Source organism: Melospiza melodia, chromosome 1 (assembly GCF_035770615.1).
Source record: "Melospiza melodia melodia isolate bMelMel2 chromosome 1, bMelMel2.pri, whole genome shotgun sequence".
NCBI classification, from domain to species: domain Eukaryota; kingdom Metazoa; phylum Chordata; class Aves; order Passeriformes; family Passerellidae; genus Melospiza; species Melospiza melodia.
The window spans coordinates 51,406,937-51,432,208 of record NC_086194.1 but is presented as its reverse complement, the minus strand read 5'-3'; the positions used below and the strand labels follow the sequence as shown (position 1 = coordinate 51,432,208).

Here is a 25,272-nt window from a genome sequence, read left to right as displayed (position 1 = left end):
ATCCCCATCCTCACCCCATCCCCATCCCTATCCCCATCCCCCCTGGCCCCGGCCCCGCTCCACCTTCCCGCAGCCCCAGCCCCGATCCCTGCACTGGCTCCCGCCCCGCTCCGCCCCAGCCCTGGCCGCGATCCCCGCCGCCGTCCCCCGGCTCTGCATCTGAGCCAGGCAAGCGAGGACGATCGGGGTCCTGGAGGCTCGAGGGGCGCAGAGGAAGAAGGAGGAGCTGGAGGAAGCGAAGGGAAGGGGAGGGGAGCGCAGGAGAGAGGATTTTCCCATCTCCTGTATTTTTTTTTTTTTTTTTTTTTGGAGGAGGAGGAAGGTTGCTGCTGCTAGTGGCAGCGTTTCCTCCTGCTGGAAGATGATAAATACATGAGGAGAGAGGCTCTGAGCCTGCTTCTGTGCTGCGGGAGTGTCTCTCTCTCCCTCCCTCCCCTCTCCCTGCTTCTGTGTGAGTGTGTGTTTGGCTGCCGGGCTGTGTGTGCGTGTACACTGTGTATATATATCTGAGCTGGGAGGTTATTGCAAGCTTCTCTCAGCAGCGCTCCTCTGTACAGGAAGACGGGCTCAGCTGCAGTGGTAGCATCAACAGCAGCATTAGCGGCACCAACTGCTTCATTCGCCTTTCTTCCTTCCCTTCATCTCCATCTCCCTTTCCCCTCCCTCCTCCCACGTCTTTTAGGGGATTGATCTTCATTTTTTTTAAATTATTATTTATTTTTCTACTCTACAATCCTTGTTATTTGATACTTCGTGGCTTTTTTTTTTCTTCTTTTTTTTCTTTCCCCCTTTCTCTGAGAAGGAGGCACAGAAACAAACACGCACAAACACAGAGAAATAAGGGAAAGAAAAGTACCGGGACTTACCCTGCTGCTGCAAACCCAAAGATAGCAGACGAAGAGGGGGTTTGGCTTCTACCCCAAGGTAAAGCCCTGCCCCCTTTACCTCCTCGACACCTCCTCCGAGGAAGAGAAGGAGAGAGAGAGAAGGGGGCCAAAGTGGAGAAAAGCAGGTCTTCTGCGGCTGGCATTTGGAGTACAGGGAGCCAGGAAGTGAAGGATGGTTGTGGTTACCCGAGCTGGCTGCAGGGCAGCTCTCTTCCTCTGGATTTTCATCAGCATTAGCTGCAGAGCCAGGACTGCTCTGCCTGCATCTCGTAAGTACCCTTTTCTAAGAAACGCGCACAATTTCAGCTCTGAATTAAGGCACAGGGAAATTCCCACAACTCCGTGAGGCTGATTATTTTTGCTTTGCTGATGAACATTGTGTTTGATTGTGTTTGATTTTTCCTTGTATGCATATGTGTGCACTGAGGTCTGATACTGTTTGCAGTGCTCCCCATCAGATCTTCCTTGGTGATTTCAGTGGGAGCTGGAGTGGAAAGTTGAAAGAGACCTGCTCTGTGATATAATCTTGGTTCTGCAATGGAGTCAGAGGGGGAAAGCAATCAGAAGCTTTTCAAAGTTTGGGGATAGTTTTTGTTTGCCTGGTCGGTTTGGTTTGTTTTGGTTTTTCCCTTCTTCCTCAGAAGGAATGCAATTTGTATTTGGAAGCACTTCACTTCCACAGTTTTGTGAGGGAAAAGAGGAGATGTGAGCAGTTTCCATAACCAGTGTTTTATCGAGGAGCAGCAAGAGAAAATTCTGTCTCGTTTGAAGAGGAAAGAATGATTGTGAATTGATGAGAGGGAACTGAGCCAGGACAGCTTTTCTTTAGAGCAAAGTTTTGCTGCCGATAATAGAATGAGCAAAGGTATTTTAGAGGAGACCATCAATTGCCCTCCTAGTGAGGTAGAAATAGTGGAGAAATGATCAAACATCTGCTGAAATGCTGAACTTCAGACTAGAGGGGTGTAGAGCACCTGTACAGAATCCGATTCTGTTGTTAGTATAAAAATGACAGTATATTCAATGATTTCAGTGGATATTAGACCAAGTCTTTAACATTGCACTGAGTTGTAGTTTTGAGGAAAACATTTTGCAAGTCGATGTCAGTACTAAGTATTTAGTTGTTTCTCTTAAGACTGCGTAAAACATTTGCCAATGGCCAAGTTTTTTGAAATGCATACTGAAATGAAACAGTGCATTTTTATAGTATCATCATCATCATACTGCTGGCTTGATCGGCTGTTTATAGAGGAAGGAAGTGTCCTGAAATGTTATGGATAGATGTGCTGGGATTGCATGCATGTGAATGGGGGTTGATTCTACTGACCAAGTAGGGAATTGCATAGAATGCAATGTATAAACTGCATAGAGATCTATGTAGATCACTCTATTTATTTATTTGTTTAATTGTTTCCTTGGGGGCTGGAATGAACAATGCAATGATTAGGTAATTGGAGCACTGCTATGCTTTCTTGGTGGGTTTCTATCTGTTATCATCTAATACCTATTGAAAAACAAGTATTATTCCAGGATTTACTTCCACCTGCACATTTGTTTGTGTGTCAACAAATATGTATAGCAGTGTCTGCATTGTTATCGAGGTCTCAGAGGCTATAGGATGTTCAGTTGTTTTCCTACCTTTGAATTAGGAGAAGTATTGATCCTGAGGTTTACTTCTTAGTTTTGATCAGCTATATAATTTTTCTTAGGAGTATTATTTCTTCATGGTCCTCTCTCAGGCTCTGCATAATAGGAATGTGTGGGGGAGACGATTCATGATTTAGGTTGTCAGAAATCTGTTCTTTTGAAAACAAAGTCCCTGCTTTTTTCTATGAGGGTTTTGGAGCTTTTTTTGTTTGTTTTTGTCACTCAGCAACTAATGGCTATAGTATAACTTGAATATTACCTACAGTGGGTTATTGATTTCCCAACAAACAAATCTTTAACTTTTGAAAGAAGTTTGTTGAGAAGTTAATAGTTGTAGTAACAATATACCCAGAAATTCCAGGAATGGGGGATATATATAATCTTAATTACAGTTTAGTCATATATATTCCCATCTTGATGATTAGCTACTCAAAAATTTCTTATTATCAATTCACCTTCTAAGAGCTTATACATTATACTTCTTATGTAGTGAGTGGCATTTCATTTCATTTCTGACTCACTTCTTAAAGTGAAATGGAGCTAGATTTGTTTACTGGAAACATAAATATAGCTAGAAGTACACGCCAGCCTTAAATTTACAAAAGGATTGTTCACATTGCAGCACATGTTGAAAATTGTTGTAAAGCTTATGGATGCTTGGGTGCTGGTGCCACAGTGGGAACTCCAGTGCTGTGTCACACTGTTTTGGTGCACCACTTTGCTGGTTATTCTGTTGCATGCTTTGCTATACAAACTGGTCACTGTACTGCATTTTGTCATTGTGATCTATTTTCTGGAGTTGTTTGTAACTTTGTCTACAACTGACTGGGATTGGAGAATTTTTGTGAAAGGGATTGGAGAATTTTGTTCACTGTTGACAGGATAGTATACCTAGTTTTCATCATCCCTTTTTTTTTTTTTTCTCCTCCCCCCCCCCCTGTTGATTTTGAACCTCATATTCAGAATATTTCTAAAACAATTAAAAACTGTGTGAAATGCAACTGTGATGTAAAACTTATTTCCAACCACTATTTCATTTTCTCCTCCTCCATTGTTACTTTATGTTTTGGCTTTGAAGTTATTAACAACATCAAATTTATTCTCTACAGTATTTTTTAAGAAGTATGCAACTCTTATGGTGTACAGTGCATTACAAATCCCTATATGAGCTTGCTATTCTGTATTTTCTCACAGTCTGGTCTGCTAGTGCTGGCATAGGAAAAGATACAGCTTTCAGAAAGAATAGCATTGGATATTGCTGATGTGAATATGCTTTATCTCAAATGTTTGTTTATTTTGCAAAGTAAATCTATCTCTAGTTATCTCTCAGTAGTACTGATTCAGAAGTGATCGTGTTGAAAGCTTTTACTCTCATTTAGTTTTATCTCGAGATGAAGTGGGTGTTGAAAGCTATCCTGTAGTATAATCAACATCCACTGTGATACAATATCCCACCCATTAATGCTCAGATCTTACCGTCAATTCTATTCATGGTCATGTTTTCATACCCAGGCAATAAAATTTTAATATTCCTGCAATTTTTATTTTTTTAATAAGCATGGAAGGATGAAAACACCCTTCTGGAATCAAGGCTAATGAACAGCTCAACCAGGAGAGGTCATCACAAGATAAAAAGTAACACATAAAATACAAATTTAGTGCTTTATTGTCCTTTACGTGGCTAAGATGGAATGATAGGAATATGCATATGGGTAGACTAACTCTCATTTGTATTCCTATAAAAACCCCAAACACAAAAAGCAGTAACATTGTTTCGTAATAAAAATGTTAAAGGTATTAATTATAGGATTGTCTCCTTCTCTCTGAAAGGAATTCACTTTACAAGTAATTATATTTCACAGCTAGGGGTTTTTATCTCTTATCTCATATCTCTTTTTATGCAATGCAAACCTGATGAGCACAAAACTATTAAAACTTCTAGTTCTGATACTTGTCATACTTATGTAGTATGCCCCATACCACTGCTCAGGTTGAAGTTTGAGCCCATTTTACAAGACCTGGGGCAGAAATCATAAGCGGGGGCATGTATAGTAAATCATTAAGATACATAAAAGAAAGAATATACAGCTTTTACATTTGGCTTCATGGCACCCATATTGTCCTGGGAAAAGTACTGAAAAGGAGTGATGTGCCTTTTGAAAGAGCAAAAGGCTCTTGTACAAGAAAGTCCTTTTTAAGAGGCCAAGTTGGATGAAGCTCTGAGCAATCTGGTCCAGTGGAAGTTGTACGCCCATGTTGGGCATATGAGGTGTCATATATTCTATTAGATTCACTCTTGGGGAATATTTCTCCTCTAGATAATGTCTCAGACATAATAATAATTTTGGAAATCTGATATATATATATATATATATATATATATATATTTTTTTTTTTTTTTTTTTTTTTTTTTTTTTTGGTATGGTAACTTATTAACCTGTTGTCTTGAGGTTAACACAGTGGTCTCACAGAATTTAGTTTCAAGTACACCAAAACATTTTCATGTGCATTTACCATTTAATAATTTTTCTTACCTTTGGGGTCAAAGCACTTAAAAATATACTACACTTTTAATTTGAGGGCCTGGCTCTCTTTTAAGTTCATGGAATTTCATAACATTAAACATATGATTTCTCTTTTGTTCTTTTAGAACACTTTAGCTAGAAATTAGAACAAAATTTACATCCATCATAGTACAATAGTATTATTATTTAGATGCTATTCATCACCATATAATAAAATTCAGGTTCAACAGACAAGTGACAGCATTTAACAACATTGCACTGAGTTACTGAGCTACTGTTATTATTTAACAACTTTGCATTGAGTTACTCATCATGACTCTTTAAATAAATTGGCTTTTTCTTGAGCAATATGTTAACTTATATGTGAATGAATGAAACAGTATCAAATAGTCTGCTCTAATTTCAAAATTGGTGGCAGCAGCTATAGCCTGTGTCAGTGCTGAAAATCCAAAGTTTCAAAGAGTCTTTAACTCTTTATGCAACATTGCATAAAACCTAATTGCAGACATTCATCCAGGTAGAGCAAGTCTGATTCAAAGTTTGGTGTCAGTGGGCATTGAATCAATTGTAAATGCCATTGAACTACTGTTTTAATAACTGGCTTTTGCTTGGGCTGGTTTTGCTTTGCTTGTGTGTTTATTTTTTTTTTAATTCTGGTGTAATAATATGAAATAAGGCATAAAAAGTTCTTTATTAAGTAGTCCAGTTTGAAAGAAAGAAAGTTTGAAGGTGAAGTTGAAGACTTCAAATTGAAAACTTCTTTCTGAACATTGGTTGTTTCTTTTGCAAGGAGTATTTTTTTATTTTCTCTCTCTCTCTTTTTTATTTTTTTTCCACTCAGGTACTTCTAACACAGGAGACTACTTCAGTTGCTTCAGTTGTGATAGGAAATTACGTATATATAATGCATTAGACCTCAGACTGTACCTCTTCTTGAATAACTCACATTACAATGGATCTGTTACAGACAGTAAATTTTCCTATAGAAGTTCTTCTGGACTTTTACCTTGGATCTCTATGCCTTTAAAACTGTCAGATATCATGTTTACTGTTTAGGAGTTTTCAAGACTGTAGTACTTTTAATGTCTGGGACAATAACAAACTACGCACAAACAATGGGGGAGTTTCTGCATTTCCTTTTTTCTAGATTTCAAAAGCTGATCTCACTCTACATGATCTGACTCATAGGTCAAAATAAGATAACTGGTTAAATTTTGAGGTCTTCCCCTACGCATGCCTATGTCCTGAATAGCTGTCATGCTCATCTTACAAAAGCACATGGACTTGCAAATGTGATCCAGTCAGGTAGGAAACTTCAACTAGGAAATTTTAGAGAAGCAACAGGAGTCTTCTTCAGCAGATGAGATGATGAGTGACTTTGCAAATTCTTTAGTCTTAACAATTTTATATAATTTAAAATTATAGCATTATTTCCAAAATCCACATAGAATTGAGATCCTTCTTTAAAAGATCAGGAAGACTTGCAGGATAAAGAGAGCAGTCCACTAGTTTGAGCTGTCTTGCACTGAAGGAAATGGAAGTTGTGCCACAGATTATAGGAACAGTGTGGTTATGTTTTTTGTCGTGAGTTCATGATTCAGTCCATTGGTATGAAATACTAGAAATTATTAAACTGGTTCCTCAGACTTCAGCCTTTGAATGAACATTGATTTTATCTGTATTGTACTTCATTTATCCAGCAACTTCATTGGCATTGCATAGGTAGATAATCCAAGACCACTAGGTAATTGCAGAACATGTTAAATCTCTAAATTTGGTGAAGTAGAAAATTGCAGTAATCAGTAATCGATTCTTTTGAGCCACTTGCATTTCCAACTTTGAAGACATTATAGATATAATAGAATTCCCAAGTCCTGTGCTTAACATTTACAAAGAACTTGGGCACTCGGTTTTGATAGTTCTGCAATTTTGAAGCAGCTTTACAAAGCTGAGACCTTTCCTACCTCAGAAATGGTCTCAGTATTCATTCACTGTAGTAGCAGCCAGCCTTTTCCGATTGGGTCTTTAAGGTTGAACAGCAGATAATTCAGAGCAGAAAAGGATATTGACATTCACATTTACCTCTTTCCTCTGCCTAAAAAAGTCTAGAGATTTTTTTTGACTTTACAATCTCCTGGTGGAGATATGGTTCTTTCAGACATTTAACTTAAGCAAGCGGTCATGCCAAGTCCATTGAGGGACTGGCAAACTTATTTACACGTATGGTTTGTAACTTGATGTTAATATTTACCACCATTTGAAATATTTATCAAATATTTTATTTTAAGCTGTGTATGCACTCCAAAAATATGTTTTAAATAAATCAGCGACTAAAATCGACTCAGTATAGCTAGGAACTTTGTTGCCAGTTTTACATTTGTATTGGTAAAAGCTCAAGTTGGGTTACAACTTTTAACATGTAAATAAATTAAATGGCTAAAAATACTTTCTAGAAACCAGACAGCATTTGAACTGTTCTAACCAAAGGATTTTCAATCCCACAAACAAATGTGATGTTTTTGAATGAACATTTATTATTTTTATCTAGAATATTTAAGTCTCAGCTTAAAGGGAAAGAAATTTTTCTTGTAGAAATGACTGTCTAAATATAACATAAACATTCTGTTTGATTTTGAAAAACTGCTATTCCATTTAGTATTTTTTAACCTTTGCCCAAGGAAGTCAGCTATACATGTGCTACATTTCTGCTTTCTGTTTCTACAATGTAAGAATAATCTGACTGAAAAAAATAAGCTTTTTTTTTTGCTTTGTATCAAATCTAGAGAGGTGTCGCTGTCTGGGTTTCTTAAATCATCTAAATATTGATAAAAATGTATCTTGTTTATTGCTTAATCATCTTGTATACTTGAAGTGGTATTTACTGAGAACCCAATGAAAACCTGGAATTTATAGGGATGCAATACAGAAGATCAGCAGATGAGCTGAGGAGACTGCAAGGGTCCATTTCTATAAGGGGCAGCAGAAAGCCCGTGATGGAAGCCTTGCCAGAGAAGAAAAGGAAGAATTATTGGCTAAGGGCCTAATGCAATGGGATAAAACACAGCAGGAAAGGCAACCTCAATATATTTAGGGTTTTATGACATTTCATATCATATCATTGGTTTTAAGTATCATTGGTGTAAAGTTCTGGAACACACTTTGAAATGCTATTAAATTAGAATGTGCTTCACACTCCTTATTCAGAAGGAATACTGTGGTTTGGGAAAAGCAAAAAAAAAAAAAAAAAAAAAAAAAAGCCCCAAAAAACCCCAAACCAAAAACTTGGAATAGCAAACCAACACACAGAGAAACAAAAACCCTAAATTTAGACCCTGTTGACCCAGGTTTCAAACACAGATACCTTCCTAAACTCTTTAGACTCTGCCCACATTTTTAGTGAAACATAGGATGGGCTTGTACACATTTTTTTCCCTGAACACAGATACAAATTCAAATATCTAAAAAACCCAGAAAAATAAGGATAACTAGTAATTTTAAAACACAGAGATTAAAACTAGTGGCATCCACCATTGCTCAGGGCTATGGGTAAAAAAGGGAGACGAATGTGCTGAAGAGAAGTTGAGGTGGTCTCCCATACAATAACAGTAACCTATTTATTTTTATTTTTTTGCTGAGGAATGGGGTCACAGAGAGTAGCTTGCCCTGTCCATAGCATTAGCATTGCATTAGGAAAAGAGTAAGCTTCTATGAGAAACGGAGTCAGAGGCATATCCATACAGGGCAGGCTCTGATGGATACATGCTCCCAAGCTTCAGCAAGATGTACTCTCTAATGTTCTTTCCTTTGGTTTTACATCCAAAAATTTATGCTAGTGGGCATACTGTCAGTTATATGATGAACGTCCTACCTGCTTCTTCTCCGGTACAGCCAAGCTGTTAGAAATGATAGAAAATTCCCTGTAGATAAGAGAAGGTCTCCTTTACTGTTCCAACCCTTTTCCAAAAAAATATACATCACGTGGTCACACAACCATTTGCTTCTGCTCCTAATTCATTTGCCATTTCTCACATACCTCCTTTCTGATTTTATTAATCACCTCACTCCCTACTCCCTGTCCTCTCCCTACCCTTTCCTCCAGCAATAAACTGACTCCACTGGCTTCTCTTGGATTCTCATTGATTCATCACTGTTTTGAGTAATTTGCTGAGCCTGAAACTAAGGGAGATTGTCTTCATTGATTCCTGATTAATTCATCTGTTTGTGAAAGCTAGGTACACAGGTAATAACTCAATTGAAATTCCTTCGCTGCTTAATTGCTGTGCCATAATCCTGGCCTGTTAAATCAGATAATCAGATATTATGAATGAAGTTAGGATATATTTTTTCAAAACACAATTATTAGAATATCATTATAAGGAATGCTTTTATTAATTCAATTTATAATTATTCATAATATGCAATTTTAGAGTTTAGGTCAGTACAGTGCATAGGTTTTATTCATACGGAAAAAAAACTGTGTCAGAGGAATTCTGTGAGTGAATTATGCTTCCAAATCTACATATTCATAATTTATAAGGCCAAAAAGGATCCAACCCAGCTACAGTGGTATGGTTGATTGTATTACTACTTTTCTCTGCTTTACAGATATCCTGGTTTAGGGCAAATTTGGGAGAAAACTTCCAAAAGGGTCCCTCTAGAAAGCAGATTCAAGAAGCCCTTCCCGTACTGGTTCAGGAAAATTTTCTTAGAGAAAAATGGAAAAAAACCAGATTATTTAACAAGCCAAGTATTCACAAGCATAAACCTTTAATAATATTAAACAATGAAATCTTTCACTGCTCTGAAGGGATGGCAAATTAAGAAAGTTCTTGTCATGAGGTGTAGCTCAACTTGCTCAGTCTCTTATCAGTCCCTCTGGTGCTGGAAAATGCCACATCCCAGGACCTGGTAGACCACAGGTGTGAGCTGCCGGTGTTCTTCTGAGTTTTCAGTCCAGAGCAGTCCAGACTTTGAATAGTCTTAAGAAAAAGAAAAACCACAGTCCAGGGAACTTCACTGCCTCAGCTAGCTAAAAACTAACTAAAAGCAAAGGAGAGCTCTCTTCCACTGTCTGTCCATGCTGCAGACAACACAGTCTCGGAGAAGAGAAAGATGAAACTCTTGTCTTTATATTTTGAAAACAACCACCTCAGACATTCCCCTGCTTCTCCTTCTCCCTCTTCCCTCTCAGATCTAGTTTTAAGGGTGCAGAACTTAATAACCACCATAAACAGAACAGACAATTGGGAATACAAGCATCATAAAGTCACCCCAGGACAAGAGATCATAGAATCAATGAACCAGGGAATGGCTTGGGTTGGAAGAGATCATCTAGTCCAACCCCACCCCTCAGGCAGGGACACATTTCACCAAACCAGATACCTCAATGCCCTGTCCAACTTGATTTTAAATATTTCCAGGGATGGGATATTTGCAGCTTCTCTGGGCAGTCTATTCCAGGATTCAATCCGTTTGTGTAATCTAAATCTACCCTTTAGTTTAAAAATGTTCCTCTCATACTATCAGTACATGCTCTGGTAAAAAGTATTTCTTTATCTTTCTTGTATGTCCCTTTTAAGTATGGAAAGGCTGCTATATAAGGTCTGCTTAGAGCCTTTATTTCCAAGATAAGCCACGCCAACCCTCCCAGTTTCTCTTTATGAAAGGGAGAAGCCCTCTGACTATTTCTGCGGCCCTCATGTCAACAAACTCCAGCATGTCAATGTCTTTCTTCTGTTGAGCTGGACTGAGAGTGGCTCCAGAGCTGGACTCAATGCTCCATACCAGGTCTAAGGACAGCAGAGTAGAGGGGCAGTGTGACCTCCCACGACCTGTTGTCCATGCTGCTTTTTATGCATTCTAGGATTCTACTGCCTTTCTCAGCTGCGACTGTATGTTGCTGGCTCTTACATAAGTTTTCATCTGCCAGTATCCCCCAGCCCTTCCTTGCTTTCAATCCATTCATCCCTCAGTTTGCATTGCTTCTGGGGATTGCCCCAACCAGGTGATAGACTTTACGCTCGGATTTGTTGAACTTCATGAGGTTCACATGAGACCACTCCTCAAGCTTGTCCACATCTCTCTGGAGGGTGTCCTTTCCCTCAGTCATATCAACAGCACGACTCAGCTTGGTTTCATTCCACAAACTTGCTAAGGGTACACTCAATCCCATGGTCTAGGTCATTAATAAAGACATTTAACTGTACTTGTCCCAGTATCCCTGAAGGACAACACTCATTTCCATTTGCATCTCCATTTGGACTTCGAGCCATTGACATTTTGGGCATGGCTGTCCAGTCAATCCTTATCCATCTAACAATTCATGCATCAAACCCATATTTCTCCAATTTAGAGACAAGGGTGTTGTGTACAAGTGTGTCATTGGCCAGGTAGGTTACATCAGAAGCTCCTCCCTCATCTACTAAGAGGGTCACTCCTTTGTAGAAGGCCACCAGGCTTGTCACATATATTTATGCCCTTCATGACTCCAAGTTTACTTTCCCTAATACACCTCCTTGTCATTCACCCTTTGGCAGAGTTTCTAGGAGAATCGGCCTTCTAGGCACAGAGGCTGACTGGTTGGCAGTTCTCAGAGTGTCCATATTTACACATTACATAAATGGGTGCCATGTTTCCCCTCTTCCAGACACTGGAGGTTTTGCATTACTGTCATGACTTTTCAGAAGTGATAGAGAACTGCTTATATCTGCCAGTTCCCTCAGGACCCCGGGGTGCATCTTGCCAGCTTCCATAGATTTTTTTATGTTCAGGTTCCTCAGATGGCCTTGAATCTGGTCTGCTCCCACAATGGAGTCCCTGCCTTTATATTCAGGGCCTTGAGAGATGTGGGAAGTTCAGCTGGCAAGGAAAATTTGAGGAAAAATGTTGCTGAGTACATCAGACTTCTCCATATCAGCTGTCATCAGATGCCCTGTCTCACTTATCAGAGGGGTACAGTTTCTTTTGTCTTCCTTTCCCAAGTCACATACCTGTCAGGGTTTTCACACATTTCCTTCTGGCATTAAATGTCCTGGTCTGGAGCTATGTTCTTTACCCTGAGTTCACAGCTTCAAACATAGTCACATTGAAATGTCTAATGCTTCCTTTTACAAGCTGGCTTAGTTGTACCAAGCTTTTGACGTGTAAACTTCAAGTCATCTTCAGCTTCAAAGGCTATGCATTTTTCTGCAGTTCAAATAATAAAGATGTTAAGCAACAAAGGACTGAAAATCAGACTTCCACTAGTTCTCACTAGAAACCACTCATTTCCTTTGTTACAATTACATTTTGAGATATTTAGAGTGCACATTTACAATAATTTTGAATCTTAATTAAAATAGTGTAGGCTGCCATTCAAGTGCTTTCAGAATTCAAGATACATATGACTGCAATTTATGCAGAAACAGATATAGACACATATATCTGCAGATTTCTTGTGATCCAATTTTGTATTAAAAAAAAAGAAGCCTTCAGAAGATCAGGATACTTTGATAAGATCTACTTTTTAAAAAACTATGTTGATTTTCAGTAATTGCATTTACAGCATTTAAATTTTCGTTAATCAAGTTCTATTGTTTTGTCTAGCAGCAGCAATAGCTGGAGTGGCTTGTAAGTGTGCAGGTCATCTTTTTCAATATTTGCAATTCACAGTTTCTTTCAGCCTTCTGGAATTTCCTTGCTGTTTCAAGAGTTATTGGAAATCAGCAATAATCAGCAGAGACCTTCTCGGTTACAGCTTGCCCTGCTGGTTGAAACTGCCTCGCCCTGTTAACCTCTATTTAACATCTTTGTCAGCTTTTATTAGAATGTAAATTGTTTTGCTGCCACTTTGGGATCTAACTACGCAGTCTTGTTCATTTTCCTAGCACTGTATGTTTTTGTCTCTTCTACGTGATTGGCAAATTCATCACTTATATGTAGCAGTCTTTTGGTATGGCTCCTTTTGCTCCTCAAGTCCTTTCTCACTTCTTGAAAAAATCCCCAAAACACAAAATCAAACACCCACACCTGTGATTTTGGTTCTTTTTTTCTAAAAATAGTTAATATGATTTCTGTGCATAGACAAATTAAATCTTATATATTTTTGCACATAATTTAATGTATTTGTTAAATTCTGCTTTACAAAATCACAGAATGGTTGAGTTTGTAAGGGACTGCTGGAGGTTATCCTGCCTTGCTAAAATAGTGTTCCTTATATTAAATCTAAACCTGTCCTCTAGGAAGACTATACAGCATGAGATAACATGGCCTTGGAGAGGCTAGAGTAACATGGTTATTGGTTTCAGCAGAAGGAAATAATATAATCTTTTCTGATCTGTTCTGTCCTGGCCCTCACTATTGCTTCAAATCAGAACAGAAAATTCATTTGGATTTTAGGGATTCTCTGTATTCTTCATTTAACAACTTGCAATATCACTAAGGTCAGTCTAATAGAAATGCCCCTCCCAGTCTTCACTGACATATTTTTCTATATTCATAGAGGATAGTTAGTTCAGAATTCTTGATGTCATGGAGAATATTTATATTCTGAATTTGAAAATCACTTCTCTTCTGTTGCTGAAGATTTGCCTTTTATGAAATATCAGTAAAACCACCATGTCAATTTTTAAGAGTGTTCAGAGATAGAAGTTGATTTTATTTTTCTTCTCACTGGAAAAGGTAGTTCCTTTTGGTTTTATATTAAATCTGAAATGGAGTAGCTCAAACTGTTATTACCTGAATACTTCACTAGGAAGTATTTTTCTTATTTGTACAGCTGCTGAGTCCTGAAAATTATAATTGCAAACAGTGAGGACCAGGAAATAAATTTTGATGTGCTGAAACAGGGACACTCAGATTACAGGCCTATCACAAAACCAGACACATCAAAAACAGTCTAATGAGTGAGAATTCTGTCTCAAAGTTATGACCTAAAAGATTTCTTCAACTCTTCTCACTAAATCTAAAAAAAGGAAGATGGAACCAAACTAGAAAAATCTTGAGATGGAAGTAAATACTGAAATTTTGGACAAGACTCAGATTCCAAACTCAGTGGAGTGAGGCCAGTCTTTCTAGATCAGTCATGTCCCTACATATATTCCTCAAACTCTATATCTGGATCAATTTGGCCATTTTTTTTTTCACTTGACGAGGGTGCCCATGCAGTGTGCCTTTGGATTGCTCAAGATTCTCTGTATCATATACCCTGTATTGTGCTGACATATGAGTTCATCCCCCAAAATGCTGTAAGGTGGCATGTTTTCAAGTAAGCAGCTACATGAAAAGAGCATGAGTAAAGAAAATGAGATAAATGTAAAACAAAGAAAAATAAGGCTGAATTTTCAACAGAACTATAACAAAATTGTATCATAATTCTGAGAAACCACAACAAATATTTCAAGTCTGATTTTAGGTCTGAAAAGAATTTATTGGCACGGTTTCATTTACACAGAGACATAAAGATTAGAGTAGTGCTGAGAATTTTTGGTGGAATTTCAGAGGTATGATTGGCATTTTATGGTTATACACACATCTAAGACAATACTCTACTTCCCAAGAAGAAAATTATTATTTGCAAGTATGGCCTATTTGTACTTATAAATCAATGCATTCCTTGCTTTGTTTTAATAACTCTGATTACAGAAAGAAATGAACATAAAGCTATGAAGGATATCATAGTAATTCAGCGTATAAAGACATAAATACTTCTAATAACATTCAAACTTTATATATATCAAAGAAAAATTGTTCTGGTGTCAGTTTTAATGAGGAATATAGTTATTTTTCAGCACTGGTGTTTAATGCTTAAAACGTTTTTATTTTCTTGCCTTCCATCTTCCTTCTGCCCCAAGCAGACATTTCAACTAATTCAAATAAAATACTTATGTGATATTCCAGAAGATTCTTATCCTTTGATTTTGGCAGAGGAGCAAGAGGGAAAAACCAGACATCTTCCTGTATATTCCTGCAGGCAAATCCATTTTAATATCTGAGGTGGATCCATCAAGAGTTGAAAGATGTGAATAGATCCTGAGGGATGTTTTATGATAGAAGGGATTGCAGACCATAAGGGCAAGAATAAGGACTTCTTTCTGTAAAATATTCAACTCCTTGAAAACTGCTCAGAGGCTGTGGAAGGGGACAGATAACATGGAGCTGGTTAAGTTCTCTATTTCTCTGCTGTTTTTGTTGTACATTGCATGCTTGGACTACTTTTTTTGTGGATATAAATATAATAAATATTCAAATCATTTATAAGAATTAGCCTCAAATGTAAATCTGTGTGTTATCTATGCCTTTAATAAGGAGAGTGCTGTGCATAAAACAGTGTTTATAACACAAATGATCACAGTAAATTTTTTCAGTGATAGATCTCTAATTTGTTTTTAGCAACAGTAATATTTTCATAAACCATATTGAAATTATCCAGCCACATTCTACACAGTAAAATCTCCCTTAGATTTCTAAATGGCATTTATGAAATCTGGCTGGCAGAAAGGCATCACAAATACTTTCAAAGAAGGAACCTGATTCAGCTGCAGAATTGCTCTTCAAATACAAGCTTTGCATTGTTCTGGATTTGTTTCAATTGAATTTAATACACATAATCAACCAGTCTGCTAAATGGACTTCTGTTGGGGTTTAGGTTTCTTTCCTTTTGTTCAATTTTACTTATAGAATTTTCCCCCATAAATTGCTAGGAAAATACTAACAACTGAGTACTTAAGAAAAACAAAAGAAGTGGCCAGTCTCAGGGGAGGAGGGCATCTGGTTGCACTTCTCTTATCTGGGAGTTTCTCTCCAAGGGGCAGAGATACCAGGACATTTGTGCTGATAAAAGACAGGCCTGGAGCAGCTGCGAGCTCTCTCTCTCTCAGCTTCAGAGTAGGAGGGTCGGAGCTGCTGCTTGGGGAAGGGAATTCGCTGCTGTCACCAGAGCCCACCCCAGAGCTGCTTCTTCTGACTTGGGGTGAGCCTCTGCTTGTGAGAGCAGCCACTGAACTGGGACCTTACTATCACCTGGCTCACTAAAAGAGGGACCTATCCCCATCTACTCAGGCACCTGGGATCCTCAACCCTGCCCTGCTCAGAGAGCCAGGTCACCACTGCCCCACCCTCACCACTTCTTCGACACTGCTCCGGCACTGTAGTCTCGCCCCCCCTGCCACATGCTGTCCCAGCTTGAGGCTTCTCAGACTCCTGCTGGGGCACCAGGACTGGCTGCCCCAGGGGTTTGTGGAGCAAAGCCTCTCTTCCCTCCATTCCCATCACGGTTGACCCGCCATTGCCATGTGCTCTCTGAACTTGCACCGCAGCGCCCCCTGCAGGCGCGGAGGAATCATTGCACCCGCCCCGCCCACCGGAAGCCAGCAGTGCCCCTGCTGGCCGTGACCGGAACTGCACCAAAGGGAAGGCGCCTGCGGCCGAGGAGGCTGGGGCTGGCTTTGTGGTTCTGTTTGGTCTTAATTCTGTAGTTGTTCTTGTTTGTTTGCTTTATCATGCATACTAGTAAAGAACAGTTATTCCTATTCTCATATCTTTGCCTGAGACCCCCTCAATTTCGAAATTATAATAGTTTGGAGGAAAGGGGTTTACATTTTCCATTCTAAAGGATGCTCCTGCCTTCCTTAGCAGACACCTGTATTTCAAACCAAGACAACTTCATGCCTAAAACCTGATTTTTTGGGAATAATAACTCCTCAGCTAGTGTAATTTCTGTGGCTTGGTTGAAATAATAAGAGACTTTACTCTCATAGACTTAGTGAGGATGGGAAAAAAGGTTACATGAAAATAACAGGCATTGACATCTAGAAACACAATATTAAACACACATCAGCAACTTTGCTCAAGGTTGTTTAAGAGTTTATTGACTTATGCGTAATCTTCCTACACAATTTTTACTTTTTTTAGTTATCAAGTTTGTTTCCAGAGAGGATGAGGCCTTCAAACATTGATTCTTAAGGATTTAGGATTCCAAAGGTTACATTCTGCTCAAATTAGACATATGGATACTAATTTATCTAATTGGTACTGAGCACTGAATTTCAGAATATACAAAATCTGTTCATTGAAAATGGCAGCAAATTAGTCCATGAAATGTAAGTGATTTGATTGGCACATAGAAGGTAGGACTGTCAGTTATTTTTTGGTGGTTTTTTTGACTGTTAAATATGACTTTCAGCTGATATCAGATGACTTAACAAAATTTTGGAGCTTAAAAAACAGAATAGTATCCAATTAAATTAATTGATTAGCAATTGAATCTGTAAAGAATTAATAGTTTATAGTAGGATAATCTTTTATCAGAATATCCTAGAGTCTTTGAGAGGAAACTATCATATATATTTAGGTAATTTGAAATCCTAGGCAATATCTTTTCCCAGAAAATTTTAAATTAATTACCCTCTAGTGTTCACTAAAGCATATGCACTTCCAGTCCATAAAATCAGCAGAGTAAGATGCATCTAAAATTATTTTTAATAGTTATTAATACATGCTCAGTTAAAGACATTTCAGTCACTTATCTGAAAGTCTGAACTACTCATGTTTTGCAATGGATTGCCTGTCAATATCTTTGTAATTTAAAATAATGTTACACTTGACAAAATCTCCAGAGATTTCTTGAAAGTGTTGCAACTTGTAACATTTCAAGGAATGGTTTAGGCCCATTTTGGTCGCATTGGAAGTCTGGTTTCCAGATAAGGGAAGAAGCTGATGAGAGGTAAATCTTGCGAGGTGGAATAAACTCTTATTATGGCAATGTCCCTTCTTACATAATCACTAAGCTGTGTGTACTCCCCTTTGAATTGAGATGGGAACATTGAGACGTAGGATGAAGGTATTAATCTTGGCTGAATGATCATGATTTATTCAACTGAGAGACAACTGCAGCCCCTCAGAAGATGTCTAAGACTCATGAAATGTCCTGAGATCCACAACATTACATCATCCAGTGTGAAAACTCCCTGCCTGAGGGGAGGTACATGGTCATTTCCACCTGAACCTGAGTGACAATAAACCCAGTAGATTTGGCATTCTGTGGAATCTTACCCCCTGCCAGTCCTGGATAGAGTCACTTTATTTCTCTCCCCCTGTTCTCTTCTCTCTCTCTCTCTCTCCCCCTCCCTCTCACATTTACTGCTAAATAAAATCTGTGCTATTGCTTTTGGCATATGGTCTCATTTGCACCTTAATTTGGGCACAGGCATCTCTAATAATTTTAATAATCTGATCTTAACACCATGAGACATACTGTTACATCAGAAATAGACTGCACATCCATATGCAAATATTAGTGTATTTTGTGCCAAGTTTTATGTTTCATACACTGTTGGAACCTTAGCTGCTGAGAATTTTAGACTTTCTGTGCTGACAGGCACTGAATCCCCAAGAGAACACTGCATTTGACCTGAAGCTGTGGAAAAAACTTCCAAAATTGAATGATAGAACTGGGATTATGGGCGCGTAGTTTGAATAGAAGTGTGTAATATCACACGGTGGAAAACTTAGAGTTAAAAGTTTTAAAATATATAGTATATATAAAAAAAAAAAAGAAAATTTTAAGGCAAAGACTAGTCCTTCTTCTTCACCTTCTTCATGAGTTTGGGTGGCATTGTGTAATTAGATAAAAAGTCTGCATTGTGGGCCACAAGTAGTTAATCATTAAGGTAAAAGAGAAATAATTTAAGTGTTATTTCTTAATTAAACAGTTTATCCTTAAAAAGCCTTGTAAAAAGAGAGATACAGCTCCATGTTTAATTTGTTATTATGAAGTACTGTAGAACTCACAGTTTGTAAGAATATAATATAAATAAAAACATCTAAGTCTGAACAAGAAATACCATCTCACATTTAATCCCAAACCTAAAAAAACCCAAGAAAACAACTCAACAATACACTTCATGACTAACTTGCTATGAGTATCTTTGTTAGGTATAATTTCTGAAAATCTCCAATATTTCCAAAGTTTTGGTCAGTTTTAAAAAACAAAACGTTGGAGACTATATTGGCAAGGAGATGTATCAGCACAACTTAGCAGTAAACTGCCCCAGAGCTTCAGTGCTGTGCAGTGTTGAAGAGGCAGCTCTGGGTTGATGTATATAGAGTAATAAAAGTCCATTTGGAATGTCCACTTGAAATGTACACTGGGCAGTGAAAAAGGAGTCTAGAAATCAATTAAAAAATAGGATGAAATTTATTAGTGCCACTTTTACTTTGAAGGGAACACAATGATTCATAGGGAGCCAGGCTGATAATATGAATAACTCAGATTGTTGCTGGATTATGTGACTGCTCATAAGATCAGCAAAGACTTAAGAGATACACCTAATTGATTGCTGACATTCATTTGCACACAGAAATAGATATGAACCTTCCACTTCTCAATTGCAGATCCAAGTCCACTGGGTGACTTTACTAATTTCATTGTTAATTCAATTTCTGGAAGCAAGGGAACAGTTAATGAGAGCTGCAGTTAGAATCATCAGGCATAATATCCTTCATTCCCATCACAAGAGGCTGCCCATTTCTTGTTGAGGTTCCTGCTTTTGATCTAGCTGCAGTGGGGCAGCTGACTTTTTTTAGAACTGCAAAGATTTGTTCTGTGCAAGTGCAAAGGTTGGTGCCTTAAAGACCTTGTTGCAAAGAACTGGGAATTTTAAAGCTGATTGTTAAGAGCTTTAGGGCAGACCTAGGACCTTTTCCAGGAGTGATTATAAGATGGATGAAATGTTTCAGTGAGAGTTTTGGCAGGGAGTTGTCCAGCTGACACTGATTGAGAAGGAAGTTGCGAACACACAGGAGGAATTTTTATTTCCCTTCATGAAGGTCAGAGATGATACTACAACTGATCAGAACCCTAAGGATGGACACATTTGATCACGGACTGGATACGTGTACATTGATTGATACTGAGTAGGGGATTGTTAAATATAAGGAAACCAAGCATTTGGGAAAGCAGGTTTAGCTAACTTCAGCCACTTCCTCTTGGCTAGTTATTGCATGTGGTCTTTCTGGAGGATGTCCTAATAAACCAGTGTTAAATAAACCAGAAATAGAAGCAAATTTGACTACCTAACTTTAAATGCCTTCTCAGATATGGTCTTACTTTGATGAATAGTAAATGAAATTGCCTATTCCCATCTTTTTAACATTCAGGGGAGGAAGGGTTACCCTCACCCTGAGACTAAACTGAGAGGGTTAGGGATTTAAACCATGATTATCTGGGTTTTTGCTGCACAAACAAATGAAGGTCTCACCAAATAAACATCCATGTTTGTATCTTGGCTATTTTTTTACTGCATGTGTGGGCTATTAAATCCCCATGCCGTCTTTAAATACCAGCATGTCACAGTCATAGTTTTGGGAGTTCTTTATTTTTTTTTTTTCTTTTTTTTTTTAATTCTGTGTTGAAAGTTTTCTTTGGGAGTGACTTTACAGCTATTTATACAAGAAATAACATTTTCCCCCAGGCAGTTTGAAGTTAATTTTCATCTGAATACTTATGTTTTAGAACAAACATATGAAAGAAAGCTTCTCTTTCAAATAAGAAGAGGAACATTATGCTTCAGATCAGTTTTTGTACAAGGAATAAGTCAGAAGATTAATCAAACCCCTACTTTGCATTCAACAGATCATTTAGTAAACAAGCATAGAAAATTAGAAGCCTATTGAGTACAACTGTACTATTTTCTTGATCAGAAATTTTTAATTAAAAATAGTAGCATAGCAAGCCAACCTTTCTTACTCTCCATTTCTCTTAACTGCTGAGCATCATAAATTTTGTCCTTTTTGTCATATTTCTACTAAATTATACCTGATCATTATAATCCCAAAGCATATAATATTTATGTTCATAAAATCATGCAAAAATCAACTAGAAATCAAATGAGAACACTGCCTTTCAATAGCGCATTACGTGATAAACTTTGAAAGTATTTTCATTTAAAATTCCTCTGTAATCAAATAAGGAAGCTGATCTTATCTGAACTTTTTTTTTAATTAGTTTTCCCATCCTCATACCCTTCTTATACAAATTCTCTCTTCAGATAAACAATTTGTCAAAAATCAATTTCTTTCAACCCCCCGATATTTCAATAGCCTAAACTGTGCCTCAGTACCATATAACTTTTTTCTTTGTAGCTAAAGAGATTCAAATTTTGTATGGGAAGACAGGTTCTTTTCCTACTGTTGTAATAGTTCCTTTTCATCTTCAGCGTGCTGATATCCATACAATATGTTGATGTTCAACTTGATGATGATCTGGGAATTTTTTTCTTTTTAAATTGTAACATAAATTGTAAATTTTTTCTCATGCATAGCGTAGCATCAAAATAGACAGCCTTCACAGTTTTACTGTTTGATAGATAACATTTGATTTAAAAGATGTTCACAATCTCATCCAATTGTTTTGCAGTGGAGAAAGTTTGCATTCATGGTGAATAAGTGTTGAGTGTCACAGCAATCATTTAATTGACATCAGAGTGCCCACTATTTTATCTACCTAACACAGTTTTGATGCTGACTTATGAAGTGAATACAATCTTCTGCAGCATTCCAGCATATAATTAAAACAGTTTTCAACATACATTTTGGCACAGAACTTGACCTACTTTCACACTTCGAAGGCTTAAAATAAAATATTACTCGCATTGCGTTCCTATTTTTGTAAAAATCTACCATATCAATCTTAAAGAAAACTGCACTACACTATAACTAGTATGTGTGTAATATAAGTCATAATAATAATTTATAGCTGAATAATAGCATTCCATGATTAGGGATCTAGTAATAATATATAGACATTGTGCTCAACGCAATAATCATTACTCAAGTAAGCAGTACCTGCAAAGTCATCTATATTTGTGTACATAAGAAATTACCTACATTTATAAGGAATAAAGTATCAAATCCATGCATTACTTAATCATAATACTTTCTTACACTATTTAAGGCTTTTTATGTGCACACTGCAAAGGAACACGTGGGGATTAAGGAGGTACTTGATTTGCAGAAGGGGTATGAGGCAGTAAGTCAAGTGGACTGGTTCCCACTGTCCACTTTGTATCAGATTGCAGTAGAATATAATTTTTGCCCCAAAACCTATTTTCCTACTGTCAAGCAGATTTTCTTCTACTTTCTAAAGCAGAAAGAGTAAGGTGAAATATTTCCCTTCTGAAAGAAGGAGCTGAAATGTTTTTCTTCAGGGAGCAACCATTTAAAATGAGGATACTTGAGGTGCAAAACTCCAAAAAATAATTTTAATAGAGGGATTAAAATCCTGATAGATTTGACATCCCTTCCAGATTTTATAAAGAGTCTGTGTATCTATACATTTGTTTGAGTTTTTTCCCAGTAATATGTAGTAAATAAAATTGTAAAAAAAACACCCTCTCTCTGTATAAACCTTTCCTTGCTCTCTGTTAATGTTATTATTCACCTTAAGCTCCATTTGCCTGACAGAAAAGTCCTGTGACAGCTGAAACTGAATTGTAAATACTGACTGACAAAGGTACTTTCTAAGTAAATTCATGGCAAATTAACAAAGTTTGCAATGTATTTGACACAAACAGGGTTAAGATAATGCCAGTCCTAAATCTCCACTCTGTTAGTGGACTCTAAGTAAAGGACTAGCAGCGTCCTCAGCAGTATTATAAAAATATCCACAACTCTATTTCATCCTCTTTTAGGTCTTCAATTTGTATCAGTTCTGTTCCTTATTTATCCTGGGCAAATGAATTAATTTGTTTATTCTACAGCTGAAAATTATTTAGATGTTTCAAGACACTGTAGTGGCATAAGAGATGAAGTAATTATCTTTCTGAGCACATGGAAAAATGGAGAGATGGGAAAAAGAAGAGTGCTATAATGTAAAAAGAGAGGAATTAAGAAACAGGACACATTACTTTTTCATATTTAGATGCTACCAAGATTTTGTTACATTCAGGTTTAATATTGCCCCATTCTCAAATTATGTTGACAGGCAAAATTGATTTTGTTTAGTTCAAGGGCTATGCATTATTTAAAAGTTCATTATTCTTTACAAGAAGTAGGATTTCTTGAGGGTGGTTCTCTTAGGGAGAAATGATAGTAAAACATAGTAAAATCTAAGGCATAGCACAGAAGTATATGTTTTGTTGACTTTCAGTGTGACTTGTGCTCCTCACTCTCTGGGGTTATAGAGGATCAATGATGATATTAAAATGGAAAATTCAGTGGTAAGGGGATTTCGGTATCACAGAATCACACAATAGGTCAGGTTGGAAATTACCACAGTGGGCCATCTGATCCAATCTCCCTGTTTAAGAAGGGTCATCCTGGAGCACATGGCACCGGATTGTGTCCAGATGGTTCTTGAATATCTCCAATGAGAGAGACTTGAGAACTTCTGCGTGCAAACTGCTGGGTCATCTACACAGTTAAAAAGTTCTTCCTCATACTCAGATGGAATTTCCAGTGCAGCAGTTTCTACCTGTTGCCTCTTGTCTTATTGCTTGACACTACTGAGAAGAGCCTGGATCCATCCTTTTGACACCCCTCTTCAGATACACTGATATGTCTTGGGCCATAGTAAAACTTTTAGTCCTCTTCATTTTGTTGCATTACCTTAACATGTATAAGAATGTGTCATGGATATCTCAAGATCCACTCTCATATTGAATTCCAAATCTTCCATCTTTCCATCTACTCATAAGTCATGTTTACTACAAAACTTCTGGGGAAAAAAGTTGAGTTGTGATCCAAAGTATGCAGAGATTCTGGCATGGAAACATTAGAAACTCTTAAGCCTTCAAGACAGTGAAGCTGCAACACAGCTGTCTCTCCCTCTCTCCTCCTGCCACAACCTGTCAAAAACAAGCAGTGGGTAAATTAAATAGTTTTGTTTAGGAACAAGAAGTGAAGTGATTTATAGCAGCTTGAATCTGTTTGTGCAAGCATAATAGTTTACTGAAATTCTTTACAGTACATTCCCAGGGGCTATGGAAATTGGTCCAAGAACAAACTCTGCTGTGCTGCTGCCCTACTCTCCTGTCAATATCAGCTTTTCTCAGACAGAGAAAGGAGGCTTCCATCTTCCTCTATCTTAAAAGAATTCATAGCTTACAGGAGAAAAGCATTTTTCTCTGCTGAAGTGTAAATGTGGGGAATACGGTCATACAATTCGAAGAAAAATAAAACCACTGCAAGTGTTTGGCCACTAAATCTGAGAGTAAGATAAAAATGTTGCAGCATCAGACCTTATTGTGTGGTTTTCAGTCAGTTTCATGTATTCTTGATTTTGATTCAGAATGTTTGAACATGTGTCTCCATCCCAAACCTTTCAATGTTAGAATCTTTGTTGTTATCTATTCTTTCCCATAATGCTTATGGATGCTTCCCAATGTTAAATGTTATATGGATGCTTCCTACTATAAGGTGTACAATTAAAAAAACATTCAAACCATTGACACAGCATTTGTTGCATTAGCATGCAAATGAACTGTCATTTTTCAGGGAGCTGATTCACAAAAATGACTATTGAAGTTGATCTTTATCTTAAATACAATCTATGGAGAAAAGAAATTGTTTTAAAAACTATTATGTTTGTGTTTTAAAAACATAAACTACTTAATGAGTGTTTTGAGGACTTTTTTGATTTGTATGTTTGTGGGAAATGATTTTTACAAATACCTGAATATCCATTTGATTTTCCATTTTCAACTCGCTTCACAGAAAATTGTGAAAATATATTGGAGGAAATATGTTTCATATTATTATGAGGGAAAACAAGGGCATAAAAATCAGACTTGATTCACACATTTCATAGGCATCCATTACAGTTCTCTCCAATGATCATCATTGTTGCAATCATGATCTAATTATTAATTTTAGTTCTTATCTTTCATGCCTTTAAAATTATTGTGCACTCGTAGACAGTAAACTGACCAAGTGGTAGTTTTTATGGAGCATTTACCTTCTTAAAAATCCCATTTCACATTATTTCTGCCTGTGAAGCACATATAATATGCTTAGACTCTGAAAATATGAGCTCTGATCTGGGAGGAAAGAATTCAGAAAAGTACCTGGAGGGTACTCAGTGTGATTTTGGACTTCCTAGTACATTGACCTATGGGAGCTTTCTTTCCAGCAGAAAGCAACCAAGATGTCTGGATGGACACAATGTAGGAAGAGGGGCCTAGAGAAATGGTTTTGCAAAGCCTTTGGTATAGAAAGCTAAAGAGACGCAGCTATTTTTA

At 37.4% G+C, this 25,272-nt stretch overlaps 1 protein-coding gene across 1 annotated transcript in view; it reads left to right on the top strand.

Annotated features, from left to right (window-relative positions):
• The first annotated feature begins 317 nt into the window (after positions 1 to 317).
• Positions 318 to 25,272, top strand: part of CNTNAP2 (contactin associated protein 2) — a 1,021,890-nt gene continuing 996,935 nt past the window's right edge. The window contains exon 1 of the mRNA XM_063157997.1: positions 318 to 1,156. Within this exon, the coding sequence (XP_063014067.1) occupies positions 1,060 to 1,156 (97 nt within the window). The 5' untranslated portion in view covers positions 318 to 1,059. The remainder of the gene's footprint in view (positions 1,157 to 25,272) is intronic.